At 38.1% G+C, this 15,345-nt stretch overlaps 1 protein-coding gene and 1 non-coding gene across 2 annotated transcripts; one reads left to right on the top strand and one right to left on the bottom strand.

Moving 5' to 3' along the window:
• The first annotated feature begins 169 nt into the window (after positions 1–169).
• On the top strand, positions 170–241 carry TRNAM-CAU (transfer RNA methionine (anticodon CAU)). The gene has a single exon. It is a non-coding gene; the product is annotated as a tRNA-Met (tRNA).
• A 1,541-nt stretch (positions 242–1,782) lies between these two features.
• Positions 1,783–5,224, bottom strand: LOC4332825 (bidirectional sugar transporter SWEET12-like). Its single transcript, NM_001417762.1, has 5 exons — positions 5,030–5,224; positions 4,804–4,840; positions 4,284–4,656; positions 3,832–3,951; positions 1,783–2,549 (listed from the first exon to the last, which is right to left on the bottom strand). Exons 1-5 carry the CDS (start codon positions 5,064–5,066, stop codon positions 2,214–2,216), a joined length of 903 nt encoding a protein of 300 aa, NP_001404691.1. The 5' UTR covers positions 5,067–5,224; the 3' UTR covers positions 1,783–2,213.
• Between the last annotated feature and the right edge of the window lie 10,121 nt (positions 5,225–15,345).

The raw sequence follows: 15,345 nt of genomic DNA on the forward strand, positions 1-15,345 counted from the left end.
GTTTGCGTTGTGGGCGTCACGTCCGCGGTACGCGGCCTCGTTCGATCTCCTGTGGGCCTTTCTTCGTGGGCCTCCGCCACAGCCACACCCTACAGCAGTATAGCCCGATAGGCGAGAGCGCGTGAAGTGAATTGATTGTCTTGGGTGCAACGGGAGCACCCACAACAACATCAGAGTGGCGCAGCGGAAGCGTGGTGGGCCCATAACCCACAGGTCCCAGGATCGAAACCTGGCTCTGATACACGATTTTTTTTCATCTCAATTACTACTCTCCAATTAATTTTTATTTTCTCTTACTACTCTCGAATTACTCTCCAATTAATTTTTATTTTCTCTTATTACTCTCGATTTTTTTAATGTCTTCTCAATTACTACTCTCCAATTAATTTTTATTTTATTTTGTATTTTGTCATCTCAATTACTGCTCTCCAATTAATTTTTATTTTATTTTGTATTTTCTCTTCTCAGTTAGTACTACTCTTGAATTTTCTTCTCAATTACTCCCTCAAACTCCTAATATAAGCTCCAATTAATTTTTATTTTCTCTTACTACTCTCGAATTACTCTCCAATTAATTTTTATTTTCTCTTATTACTCTCGATTTTTTTTAATTTTGTCTTCTCAATTACTGCTCTCCAATTAATTTTTATTTTATTTTGTATTTTCTCTTCTCAATTAGTACTACTCTTGAATTTTCTTCTCAATTACTCCCTCAAACTCCTAATATAAGAGATTTTACTTTCACTGTTTGACCATTCGTTTTATTCAAAAAAATTTGGAATTATTATTATTTTTGACTTAATTTATTATCCAAAGTATTTTAAGCATAACTTTTCATTTTTTATATTTACACAAATTTTTTAAATAAGATGAGTGGTCAAACAATGCAAGCAAAATGTCAAAATTCCTTATATTATAGTACGGAGGGAGTACCACTCTCAATTTTTAATTCTATTTTATTTTGTATTTTGTCTTCTTAATTAGTAGTACTACTCTTGAATTTTTCTTCTCAATTACTACTCTCCAATTAATGTTTATTTGGTCTTACCACTGTCGATTTTTTTCTTATTTTGTCTTCTCAATTACTACACTCTCCAATTAATTTTTATTTTATTTTTTCTTATCAGTTAGTACTACTCTTGGATTTTATTCTCAATTGCTACTCTCGATTTTGTTATGTTGACTTCTCAATTACTACTCTTGATTTTTTTTTAGTCTCCTCTTTTATTTCTTTTTGTTTTCTGAATTACTACTATTGATGTGCGACAGATATCGTCATCAGGGATGCATGACTGCCAATTTTTTTCAATCTATTAAACTTCATATGTTTTGCCTTTCATCTTGCTAACGATCATGCCGTATATCACCGGTCGAACGATGCTTCCCCGATTCATCTGCATGCCAATGCCATTTTGCCTCCGCCCGACCGGCGACGCCAAAACTGACCAGTTCAAGAAGATATCAAAGCAACAAATTCTACTGTACGGTAAATAATCGAACTCGATCGAATCAATAGTCAATCTAATCTGGAAAACACAAGTTTACATGCATACTAAGCTTAACGAGCAGTACTAAAGGACAGAGCTCCTCTGACATAAAGTCAGAGGGACGTGAATATCCCTAACAGGTAGGTCCTATCTTTATGGACACACGTGTCAGTGATCATGTCTCTTTACGTCAGAGAAGCCTCTTCCGTATTAAGAAAGTGGTAGTTACACAGAGCACATTAGTAATTACTCCGTAAATTTCCCAAAATAAATTACTCCGTAAAATCGAAGAGACGAAACAATTGATACATGGGCTTTTATTGATTGGAGAGCAGTACAGTGTCTAGCTAGTACCATAAACTGAGATGCCACGTACTAGCATGCAGATGCAGTACACGTGTCCCCAATCATACACGTACGGCGATACACGCATCGACCAGCAGCTGATAGATGATCATGTGCATACATGTACTTAGCCCACTAGCAAAATTCTAATCATCCTACAACTCAGAATAAAGAACGCGGCAACAGATACATACAGTCACATATATATCGCGACTTAATTAATTAAGCATGCAGATATATATAATAATTAATTAGCTAAGATGCATGCGATTCAGCTAGAATGAGCTGCAGCTAACACACAGTAATTAGGTCACTCTGGTCAGTCGTGGTCATCACGCGTGCAGTACAAGCAGCTCAATACGTCACCCTCTCACTGATCGATCAGGCCACCTCCACGGCCGGCAGCGCCGGCGGCGGCTGCGGCGGCGGCGGGATGTCGACGACGACGCTCCTGTGGTCGATGGCGTCATCGTCAGCTGGCCGCTGCGGGGTGGCCGGCGCCGCCGCCTCCAAGTCGGCGTCGGCGTCGGCGTCGACGTCGAGCGGCGCCACCGCCGGCGACGCCTGGAGCTGCATCTGCAGCTGCTGCTGGTCCTTGACCTCAACCTGCTGGGCGGCGGCCGCCTCCGACACGGCGGAGTTCTTCTTGGGGTTCTTGTACACCACGTACAGCACCATCTGGGCCAGCCCAAACAGCAATCCCAGCACGTTCGGCGTCTGCATATAAATGCGATATTAATAATTTAAGGGAGTATCTAAAACACTACCGCTAAAAAGTTGTTATAATATAATTAAAATGTAATTACTTCCTCCGTCCGTTTCACAATGTAAGTCATTCTAGTATTTACCATATTCATTAGCATTAATATGAATGTGGAAAATGTTAGAATGACTTACATTATGAAACGGAGGGAGTACATGGTAACTACGATATAACTTACAACACTATAAAACTTGCATTCAACTAGTATTGAAATTTTACACGTAACATGTGTGAAATTTTATTTTTATTAATTTTTTTCTTCATGCACAAGCCTCGAGAAAAGTTTTGAGCTAGGGAAAAAAACTTGTGAAAATTTTCTAGCAAATCCGTAATTTAATCAATATATATAGCTTAATTTATTGTTCTAATTAATTACTACTGGAATATATGCGGGGATGCATGCAGCTGGCTACAACAAAAATCTCCTGGTTAAATATAATCGTGTGTGATGAGTACGTTTACGTAGTTTAATCAGGGCTTTTTAGGCTTGCGAGAGTACGTAAGCTCTGCTTTGGCGAAAGATAGGTTATACAAGTGATGAATAGTGGCGGTGATCTTTTGTGCTGTGCTCTCGCCTCTCGGCAGAAAACATCTGGCTCATGGGCGGTGACACAAGCGACACGCACTAGCTCACATCACTATCCATGCATGATTAATTAATTATTACTACCTAATAAAAGCACAACAATTAACAGTTGCTTAGAGCACCCGCAATGGTAAAGTAAGGTGCTATCTATAAAACATGTACATCTCAGCAATAGACTAGATTAATAGTAAACTACTTCAATGGTATGTCTACATGGGTATCTATAGCTGTCTAATCCATTGCCTCGTTTTTCTCTATAGACTATCTCCAGGTTAGTAGATAGCTTTGCTCTCTCTCTTCATTTAATCTCTTCCAAGTAGTAAAATATGCTGACATGGATCTCTTGTAGAGAGCCTATAGATAGCCATTGTGGGTGCCCTTAAGCTGGCTAGCTAGCTACTTCCTCCGTTTTATAATGTAAGTCATTCTAACATTCTCCACATTTATATTGATGTTAATAAATTTAGACATATATATCTATCTAGATTCATTAACATCAATATAAATACGGAAAATCTTAAAATGATTTACATTGTGAAACGGAGGGAGTAGCTTGCATGGCTGGATGGACTCCTTGCTTGCTACTAGCTAGAGATGTTGAGAAAGAACGGGACAAAAACAAGTAAAAAAGAGAAAATAATAGGACGTACGGCAACGAAGAAGTCTTTCATGAGGAGGCCGTAGAAGAACCAGACGACGGCGCTGAGGGTGAGGAAGAAGGAGAGCCAGAAGGGCATGAACTCCACGCTCTTGGTCCTGATCACTTGCCTCTGCAAAACCAAATTTAATCAAACTTGATGTTAGTTCTTGTTAATATGCTAATTAATTAATTATCTTATAATCAAATTAATGAAACAGATATATAGTTAGATGAAGCTATGGTATTTTTTAATAGATAATATCGTATACATATTTGATCATTTGTGTAATTAAAAATTATATAATTATCATCTATTTTATTATGAGTTGTTTTATAACTTAAAAATATTTAAAGCATGATTTATATCTTATATATTTTATGTTTAAAAGTTAATGGTAGCCTCTATTAACAAACGGAGGTATTATGTATGTGACTATGTGAGGAATGAATTAATGCGCTTACGATGATGGTGAGCGGGGCGACGAAGACGGCGAGGGCGAAGGAGGCGCCGATGCCGCCGGCGAGCGTGACGCGGCGGTCGGTGGCCTTGACGAGGAGCTGGAGGGCGGCGACGACGGCGGCGAAGAGGGCGAGGTTCATGGCGCAGACGAGCTTGAGGGTGAAGGCCATGGCCTGCCTGGGGGCGTAGAGGAGGTAGACGGTGAGGTAGAGGGACTCGACGAGGCAGCCGATGGAGTTGATGGAGAGGAGGAGGAGGTCGGAGGTGAGGAGGGCGTAGTAGAGCCACAGCATTGCGCTCAGCAGCGCCACCGCGTACGGCACCGACTGGAACGACTCCGTCGACTTCTTCTTGTACACCCGATAAAACGTCGGCCTGCATTAATTTGCATTGCATTCACATCATATATATCCATTAATTAGCTTAACATGTTCTCTCTCTTTTTTTTTCAAGATGCATGCAAATTATTAACAGATCATGGACTTAATTAGCTCAATGCTCATGAAGCTAGTAGGTACTTACACTGGTGCAAGGATGACCAAGAACGACAATATGTTGCCTGCAAAAATCATTTACCAGCAATAAGGAAAATTAGTTAGTTCGAGTGGCAAATTGAAGTATAATGCATGCATGCATGGATGCATACTATACTTGTTGTGGAAACCACTAATACTACTGCATGCTAGATGTGGTTAGTTGTTATAGAAGTGTGTAATCTCGAATTAGCTAGTGTGTGCATGTGTGTTACCTACGATCCCCACAGCAAAGACCAATGCCTGAACCATCTTGGAGGATATGAGATGCTAGCTTAATTAGAGTTTGATCAGAGGATGATCTCCTCTCCTGCTCTACACACCAGTATTAATCCAAGAGCAATTTAGGAGATCAACCCTCTAGCTAGCTGTGTGTGTGTTTGCTACTACCACCTGAACTGACACAGGTTGCTCTTCCTGGGCATCGTCCCTGGTATTTATAGGGCCAAGAAAGGAGAGCCCAACATTTATATTATTAGTAGCTCGCTCGATCGCCGGATCAACTCAAGATTAGCTAGCTAAATTAAAGAGGCCGGAGAGATGATCGAGTTCCATTTGCTTGTTTGATCGAGCTTTGCCAGTGAATGCATACGTGTGGCCGGGCGCACTCACTTTTGCTTGCATTGATCCCCGGCCTAATCTCCCCTGGACCCTCTCTACTGTTCATGCCTTTGACTGGCCTATGTGTCGGTCATCCGTTCATGACATGTTACATTAGGCTAGGGCACTTCGACTGACACATGGAAATTCACCCTCTACATGTGTCGATGGAAGTCCCAATAATGGAAGCATGATGATAATATATATGCATATGTAGCTATATGTATGTATAGCTTGGTGACAGCTTGGCATGCATAGATCGATTCAATACATACATTCTTGATCACTCAGAAAAAAATTATGAGGGTTTGAACCAAACTATGTACATGGCAGAGTCTCGACGTTTAATTTGTTCCTCAGATATTGAATTTGGATTGCAAACAAATGTTAGTTTCAAACCCCTAGCTAGCTAAAATTTCATGTAGGCGGTAATTTCAGCATTAAAAAACTCTTAACTATCCAAACTTGGCACGCAAATTGGGGAGCTAGCTCAAAATTTGTTTGAAAGTAGTCTTATATTTGATGGATAACTCTTGTTTGTTTTTCTATACATTCAATTGTTGTTTCTAAGTGAATATATTGAACATCTATAACAAACCAATTAATCTAGCTAGCTACACCAGTTGATTAATTAAAGGTATATATTTTCTTCTCCCTATTTAATTATCATGGCAATTTCTTAGCTTGAGAGCAGATGTTGTTGCTAAAACGAGATGAACGAGTGATCAGGTGCTTTGACCTTTGTTTCTATGGTTGACTTTTCCTTTTTACATTGATGGAGATTCAACTTTGAGTAGGTCTGCATTTAGCCTTCCTCTTAATAATATGTGAGATGTTTTTTTTAAAAAAAACAATAATATGTGAGATTGAAAGAGTGATAATATATATATGTAAACAGCCAGGGGCGGTTGTGTTAGCGTCGGTGTCAGACGACACCGACGACTTTCAGCAAAACCTATGGTTAAACTGCTTATCCATATATTATAACACTATAGTTTAAGTATAATTAGTATGCTATGATACCAATGAATCAATTTTATGGATCCACCACGGTAATTAAACAGCCACCAAATAGTTTGGTGTTTGGAATTAATCACCAGTCACAAAATCCAGGTTTGATTTTTTTCCCCAAAACACAATTTTGGCTATTAATCTGATGATTTGTTTTATATCATATATACCGGTGTGATTAATTGTAATACTATGAAATAAATTTCTGAAAAAATATGCATATTTTCTTTCTTTTCTATATGCACCTATACAATTTATATTACTACAATACACTTTGACTTTTTCTCAAAGTTAATCTTTTTAAAATAACTAAATTTACAGAAAGTACAACAATATTTTCAATACAAAATAACATATTATCAAAATATATTTAATATTATATTTAATACAACTAATCTGGTCTTATAGGAGTTGCTATATTCCTATAAGAAGTTTGTTTTTTAAAAAAATCAAAGCAACTTATAATATAAAACGGAGGGAGTATTCAGTACTCTATCATAAATAATTGTGTCTTCTGTCACTTTTAAAATTTGGAGTACAGAATTACTAAAATGTTTTAATTGGACGTATGAAAATCATACGGATAGATATGCTCAAAAACTACAATCACAAATTAGTATGCACAGTTTATTGCCCCCTTTTTTTTTTTCCGGTTTTGCTAAAAAACTGTTGACAGTTTTTTGTTTGGAAAACTTTCGATTTTCTAGCCATTAGATGTGCTCTAGGATTCGTGCAACATATACACCTAGAATAAAAAAAATCGCATGGGCAAGGCAGTCATCGAACATGATGCACACGTTAAGCTAAGCCATGCACCTTCTTATTAGCAATAACTCTTTTTTATTATATATCACTTACACCCTAGTTATATATCACTTACATCTTAATTATAGAGTAGTTACATAACACTTACACCCTAGTTACATAGCACTTACACACTAGTTACAGAGTAGTTACACGATAGTTATAGGGTAGTTACATTGTATAAAATTATGATTTGCAATTTTTTTAGGAGCGCATATTACTTTTGAATTTGAAAGTTTTTTTCCCTTCTACATGTAGACCAATTTCTTGTTGTTCAATCAGCTTAGACACTAAAATTCATGGTTTGTACTAGTGTGGATTGTTCCCCTATAACCATTGATGACAAATTCTGTAGTCAAAAAATTTGAAAGTTTTGGACTAAAAAACTGTCGACAACTCCCAGCTAGTCCCATATAGAAATTAGCGCGATAAAAGTTGCAACGACGCGGAGAGAGTACCTTATCGATCGATCGACATCCAAAACACAACAGGTATCGTCTGTGACCCGACCGAAACTTCGCTTAATTATCGAAAGTGCTTTTCAATTCGATCGTTTTCTTTAACATCAAACTAACACACTAACGCGACCAAAAGTTAAAAAGAGGGTTGGGCACTTCTGCATGCATGTGGATACCCCATATCTTTGCTTTGAAGTTCCCATTGGAGATAAATGGGTTAACTAATAAGAAAGCGTTTTAGGCCAGCTATAGTCTCAAGCTTAGCTGCATGCTTAATTAGTTAATTAGGAGGACAAATTAAAACTGTTGCAATCGCACGCAGCACGTAAACAAAAAAAAAAAAACCCCTAGTCCAATCCTGTCCTCTTTTTTTTTACCCATCCGTGTGCTGTAAAAATCCGTACCGGCAAAGTGGATTAGCTTAATTTGGACCCGCGGTGAAAGTGTGTTACGACGCGCAGCTTAGCCCTATAGCTACTAGCTAGTAGTAAGCTTTTGTCTCCCCCGCGTAGGCGCGTACGCGCGCGTCAAAAAGCAAAAGCATGCAGCAGCCTACGCGCGGTTAGGCCTGGGTGTGCCGGCGCGAGATCCGCACCGTCCACGTGGGGCGACCTACGTTACGCCTTACGTGGGGTAATCTCAGCCGTTGACGTGTTTCTCCGGCGAAATATGTTGTGGTTTTTTTTTTGTTACTAAACGGCGGCTAATTACTAGTGTCTGCATGCAAAACTAAAAAATATATATTACAAAACGATATGAGTGACAAATTAACAACACACTGCTTTACAGTCAAAACAAAATTTTATGGTCAGGTCAGTCGTCCCACCTATGACCAAATGCATGTAAAATTAATCAATTTTGCAGGCGGTTCAACGCCCGCCTGCGAAAATGGCGATGCCCTAATAGATCCACGTATGAAAATCGATTTTCGCAAACGGCACCCTTCAGACCTTGTAAAAAAAATTTGTTAAAAAGAAACCAATTTTCACACCATGTAGACACCTATTTAAATACACATTCAGAGCATGACGGTAGAACATGGCATGTAAGAATTTTCAACAACAGTAGAACAATATCAACATTGTCGTCGCAGCCAGAAGCAACACACTTCTGGTCGTCATCATTCCATCACCCGCGTTGTCGAATCCGCCTTCTTGCCCACACGTCGCTAGATTTGCCCTTCCACTTGCCTGCCATTGAGGGATATGTGGCCGTCCCAAGGACTACCGCCGTTGTGGACGAGCTCGCCTAAGAGGGGGAGTGGATGCAATGGATGATGATGCTGCCACCAGATATTCTCTGTACACTAAAGTTTAAATCATAGTGCTTATATTTACGCGTATGATGTGAAAAACCATTAGTCATATAATGACTTGCTGCTGGTGTAACTATATAGAATTGCCCCTCAAAAAGCCACAGATTATTTAAGGGAAAGTAGACGAACTAATAAATATGACGTTTTTTATCATTCAAAATGAGCAACATGAAAAGAATGGGCAACTAAATATATCATTAATACTAAAATCATTTAAAACTTATAAGGGATGAGATATTTGTGGCCATGAACGACAGGGATAGTGGTATCTGGCACTTTGCATGAGAAGGGCAGGCCATAGGCTGGCCAAATTAGTAACTTCCTTCCTCAATCCTTTTCCTACCCTCACCTTATTCTTCCCAAAATAGTTGGGCCATCTTCAAAAATGCCGAAATTTCGATTAATGTGGGAATCGAAATCTACAAAAGTGGCGCCTATAAAAATGCCAGAAAATCATTTATCTACAAAGTTCTTGTGTTTTAACATTGATTTCGACAAATATATCTATTAATTAGTTATAGTTTTATATATCTGTGAATATTAGTTGACCATCAATAGATGTTTCCAATAGACTATACTGCATGTAAAAATTTTCTAGCGTGTGTATTAGACAAGCACAATCTAAATAGGTCTCGTAAAACTGCCCGAGAGCAGATCAGTACATGGTTAGCATAGTACTCCTTAGACTAAGTAGTTATTTTCAGAGACCGGATTGTAGAAACAAATTATTTCCTTCACGTTTCGATTTTTTTTAAAAAATAAACTTTTGTATTTTATTGCTTAGAATTAAGTAACTTGTGAAGTTTATTTATCACAATATTTAATTTGTTTCTATAATTAAGTAGAGCTAATCTCGCTCAATAATATGTATGTTTCAAACTAGATCGGTCTAGTGCTACTCCAAATTAAGTTTTCTTTTAAAATGTTGTGTATTAATAAATATAGTTAAGCACCTACTAATGGAAACCTAGTTGGTCGCTCACTCATTTCGCTTTTCTGGCCATGGGCGCATGCTCATGCGCCAGATGGCATGTTTTCAGGAGGCGATTGGGCCTAGAGAGAGATAGATAACCAATCCGGTTGCTCGATCGGCCACTTCGGCAGCTTAAATAGTCTCACATTTGCTCGCTTAATTGGCAGAGCACTAGACGATGATGAGGCTAGCTATCTAGCATAACGTCATGCGTGTGCATATAGTATCCATGCATGGACCGATCGATCAGGTTTCCGATATGAGATGATATGCTTAACAACGAAAGAAAGCTAGCATCTCACTTACTAGATGCATAAACGCTCGTATCAGATCAGGCTATATGTTGCATGCATATACTGTACCCAATTGCCCATGGTATATATGAAGTGCATCTAATTATTTATGGGTGTTACAAGTGGCATGCGGCCATAGCTAGTGAAGACAGGTGCCCATGGACAGAATCCAGCGACCACTTCGCCTGACAGATCATCTGCCCCCTGACTCCTCAGCCAGCCACCAGATCTGGATGAATCAAAGTAGTGGACAAGCAGTCAAATTAACAATATCTTGGGATCCTATAATAACTAGGAGCCAACATGACGATAATAACATGGGTGCAAGACGGCTCAAGGGTGAAAAAAATAGGCTTACTTTTCTCATGAGTTCCCATGTTGTTCTCGAAAGAGTCAAACTATTCTCTCTTTTCTTCTCTCCTCCACACATTTGTTACATATCTATACAGTGGTTATATAAGACCGATCATTCGTTAGATCTTTACATCCTGTCGTGCCACACGCAATTGAATTTTTCTACGAGGCAATATATTTTATTTATTGCACACACTACCACATGACCTGCAATAAAATGTAACGCGCCCTATTAGTGCCGGTTAAACAAAAATCGATATTATAAGGCATTTCTCGCTCCTAGACCTGCGTGTATAAGGGTAGACAAAAACCTAACTAATGATCCCAGTTAGTGCTGATTTTTAATGAACAAGTAGAACTATATGAGCAAGTCGCCCTAGCGCTCCAAGTGAAATAAGTTCACATTATCCATCTCTACCTTCTATTGCTCTCTTTATGCCCTTTCTCCTTTCTCTCCCCACTCACCGACCCCAACGAGCGATGGCCATCACTACCTTTCACGATTGTTCCGTATCCGTATCCCTCCGGGTCACCGGATCCAACCACCATAAGCTTAGATGCGGCGATGACATGTCGGTTGCTCCACCATGGCGACCATAAGCCGGAGCAGCTATGACTAAGATATAGAGGTGACTAGGATTAGGACAACAAAGCTAGTTTTTTTAATAATAGAAATGGTTTACATCTTCAATCTCTACCGACATGCACAAATCTAGTTTAGCGGGAGTAGTGTGTAGGCATATGTATGGCTATGCCGAGCGAGCTGTAGCAGAGGGCATCGAGTAGAAGGAGCGGAACTAGCACGATGGTGTGAGAGGCTACCACACTTCATATTAATTCCTCAACGGGCTTAGATCAGATCCAGATCTAGTAACAATTGTAAGTATCAAAGACATACTCCCTCCGTCCCATTTTAAGTATAGCAATGGTTTTCCATGCCCAACTTTAATCGTTCGTCTTATTTAAAATATTTTTGAAAAAAAAACATAAGTCACGATTAAAATATTATTCATGTTTTATCATCTTATAACAACAAAAATACTAATTATAAAAGAATTTGAAGTAAAACGGACTATCAAAGTTAGGCACGAAAACTCATGGTTACACTTAAAATGGGACGGAGGGAGTAATGCTTTACAATTGTTGAGTAAATACATTCAGTCTTAAAATTCCGCGTCCACCACGAGAAATTAGTGTAACCAGCTGAAATTAAAATGACTAAATTATATCTGATTGCATGCACTGCAGCACATCAATTAAACTATCTTAATTAGTCATCAGCTTAATTCGTCGTGATTAGAAACGCCGGCCTTTCCTCCTAACTGATCAACTGAGATTGGGACTATATCTCTTGGTGGGTGCGCGTATGTTCTCCTAGTTAAAGAACTGAAGAAACCGCTAGCTTTTCCATGGAAAAGAACTAAACAACCGCAAAGTGCAACGAATTAACGATCGATATCCTCGTTACCTCGTAGTGTGCATCGATCATGCATGTATGAGCTAGCGGACGCGTGCTTTAATTTTCAACAATTTTTGGATCGATTCTGCCCACTACACCAGAATTTGTTAATTGATACTCCCTCCGTTTCTAAATATTTAATACTGTTAACTTTTTAGCACATATTTAACCGTTCGTCTCATTCAGAAACTTTTGTGAAATATGTAAAACTATATGTATACATATAAGTATATTTAACGATGAATCAAATGATCATAGGAAAAGAATTAATAATTACTTATTTTTAAAATAAGACGAACGGTCAAACATATTTAAAAAAGTCAACGGCGTCGAATATTTAGAAACGGAGGGAGTATAAGAATAGGGACCACCTATACATTTGCCGATAAATTTTCTCCTAAAAATTTGACAAATGTAATTACACTGTAACTTACGTGTAATTACATTATAACTTGCATATAACTATAGTGTAACTTGTATGTAACTTTCACGTAATTTTAAATCGTTAGATTGTTATAAGATTTGTACAAGTGGGGAAGAAAAAAATCACAGCAGACACACATGTGAGAGGATTAGTTCCCACAACCTCCATTTTACTGAAATAACATGTTACGGAGAGATTTTTGAAAGTTACGTTATAGTTACAGTGTAATTATATATGTCAAATTTTTGGGAGAAAATTTGTCAAGAAATATATAGCAAAATTGTAAGAATAAGATGGCAAACGAAGTGCTTGCTATCTTACGATTTGTTGGTAATTAATATCCATCTTTGTATCTTACAGCATATAACTTTTAATGTTTGTCATTAAACCAAATACAGCTTTACCATCTTACTCTATGCCAAACTTTGGCGGGCAATGTATGGTTGGTACCAAGTATAATCAAATATCCAGACAACTTTGACTACGGTCTCTCCACATTTCATTGTTTTTCCATTCAATTATTTTTGATAGAATCGGCGAGCCGTCAATTTCATTTAGTAGAGAAGGGGTAAACTCTATAAAGCGAAAGGAAAGAGAAAAAAGGATTTCAGGATCTTCGGTCCGAGGTAACTAAAAGAAAGCCAATTATGAAGATTTCTCACTCTTGCTAAGGTCCAAGTTTTAACCTCTTTCTTAATTTTGGCTAGTAGGGCTTTTTCCATTCAATAGAAAAAGCTATTAAACTGCCAACTCAATGAGCTAGCTAGCTAGTAGTAAAACCAAATGGAGGTTAATATTGTTATCTAATAATTAAGGTGAGATCCTTAAAATCAAATTAATAATCAATAATGGCTTATATCGTTTCTACCAATAGTATTACTGGCGCTAGTTGCATGTAGAGCCAAATTAAATCTGTATTGTTGCTGATTGGCTAGTGAGCATTTACTGCTGGTTTCCCGGTGGTAAGTACACATATGCTCATCAAACATGCTCCAACCACACAAGTCTAACAAATTTTAGTAGCTCTCAAAACTTCCACTCTTAGAACAACACCAAATTTTGATAAAAACACAAATCAAATATTACATATCCACATTCTTCATCTTAATGTTTATTTTGACAATGAACGATTAAACACGTCCTAACTATTAGCATGCCTTTAATTAATTACTTTTTATATTAGTATCAATTTTATTGAGTAGTGAAATTGCACATAGTCTCCACATCCATCAAGGATGTGCATAACAAAAGGAGGAAAAACAAAAGAAAAATAAAAGACAACATAGGCATATCGATCATGTCGTCGTCTTGTGATGACACCAATATCTTCAACAGTCCAGACCATACAACACAACTATTTTGTCTAAAAGGAACATAAGGTTAGCAAGCAACCTAATTAAGGATGTGTATAACAAAAAGAAGAAAAACAAAAGAAACAAATTTAACATAGATCATGTCGTCGTCTTGTGATGACATCAATATCTTCAACGGTCGAGACCACAACAAAACTATATATTTTCTCCAAAAGAAACACAAGGTAGCAAGCAACCTAACAGATAGATCAATCGTGCAAGGCCACATTGTATTTTCTTTTAGATGAAAGTCACATCGTATACAGTACTAGCCAATGCAACTATGCAAAGCATCTTAGGCATATAGCTTAGCTAGTTCGATGATCATTAAGTTAATAAATATAGAAGAAGAGGAATAACAAAAGGGCACCAACTCAGCATATATATTATCCATCCATGCATCATGCATGTCATTTCGGTAGCAGTACGAGCAAAAATGAAATTGACATGTACGTGTGCTACGAGTAGGGGCTTTTCAGACCTTGACACGTCCCCCCTCTCGGCTACCCAAAGTGGCATGGTTAATTAAAATTTTTAATAATTTAAACTAGGCATTAATTAATCACAGAAAGGCTAAACGTTTAGGGACATACGTGTTGATGATGTTTACACATATAGGTGCAGGTAATTAAACGACCGAGCTAAGGAAGCCAAAGCGCACACACAAGGGGACAGCTAACGTACGGTGATTAATAGGATGGTCTAACTACAAGATGAGTGTTCTGGAATGTTCTGCAACTGTTGTACCTTCCAGTCTTATTGGGAAACCCCGATGTTAATTAACGTGGTAGGGTTATAGATATGCATATACTATTAATTATGTGTATCTCTAGTTAGTGTAGGATCAAGAAACCATTAAGCTTAATTAGTTACCAGGATTTTATGGTAACCTAATTTTTAGGTGGAGTAAAACTTTTTTCATGAATTGTACATAAAACTATTATTGTTTCATGATGATACATAGGTAGATTGGTTTGAGCTAAGAAATATAAACATATATGTTTTCATGCTATGGAAACTAGAAAAGTAATAAAAGAACCCCAGTCCCCAATCAGGGCCGGCCACCAAAGCAGGTATGCAAAACTGGATAATATCGTACCTAATTTTATGAAAATACAATAAAGTCAGTATCTTTTTTTAACCTTTAACCCAAACATAATAAAATAGTGCCACTGTGCATGGGAGACTGTTTGGTTTAAACGGAACGGCTTCCATTTTCTTCTCTCCCTTTTCCATACTTTAGCACGCCCTCATGGAGCGGAAGCTATCTATCGAACTTGAACACTAGGATCTCATCACCATCAAAGAGATATACCTCCATGGGCATCAAATCTCATAACCAATTGTCACCTGCCACGGTGAGACCTCAATGCGGTGAGAAGATTAAAGGGCAGAGGTCATGAGGTGACGAGTGAGCAAGCATGAGCTAGCGTACCTGGAAGTGGATTGAGGCATGGTCGATGGTGAGATCGGTAGCGTTGAGGATGT

The sequence above is a fragment of the Oryza sativa genome, chromosome 3 (assembly GCF_034140825.1).
Source record: "Oryza sativa Japonica Group chromosome 3, ASM3414082v1".
Taxonomy (NCBI): Eukaryota; Viridiplantae; Streptophyta; class Magnoliopsida; order Poales; family Poaceae; genus Oryza; species Oryza sativa.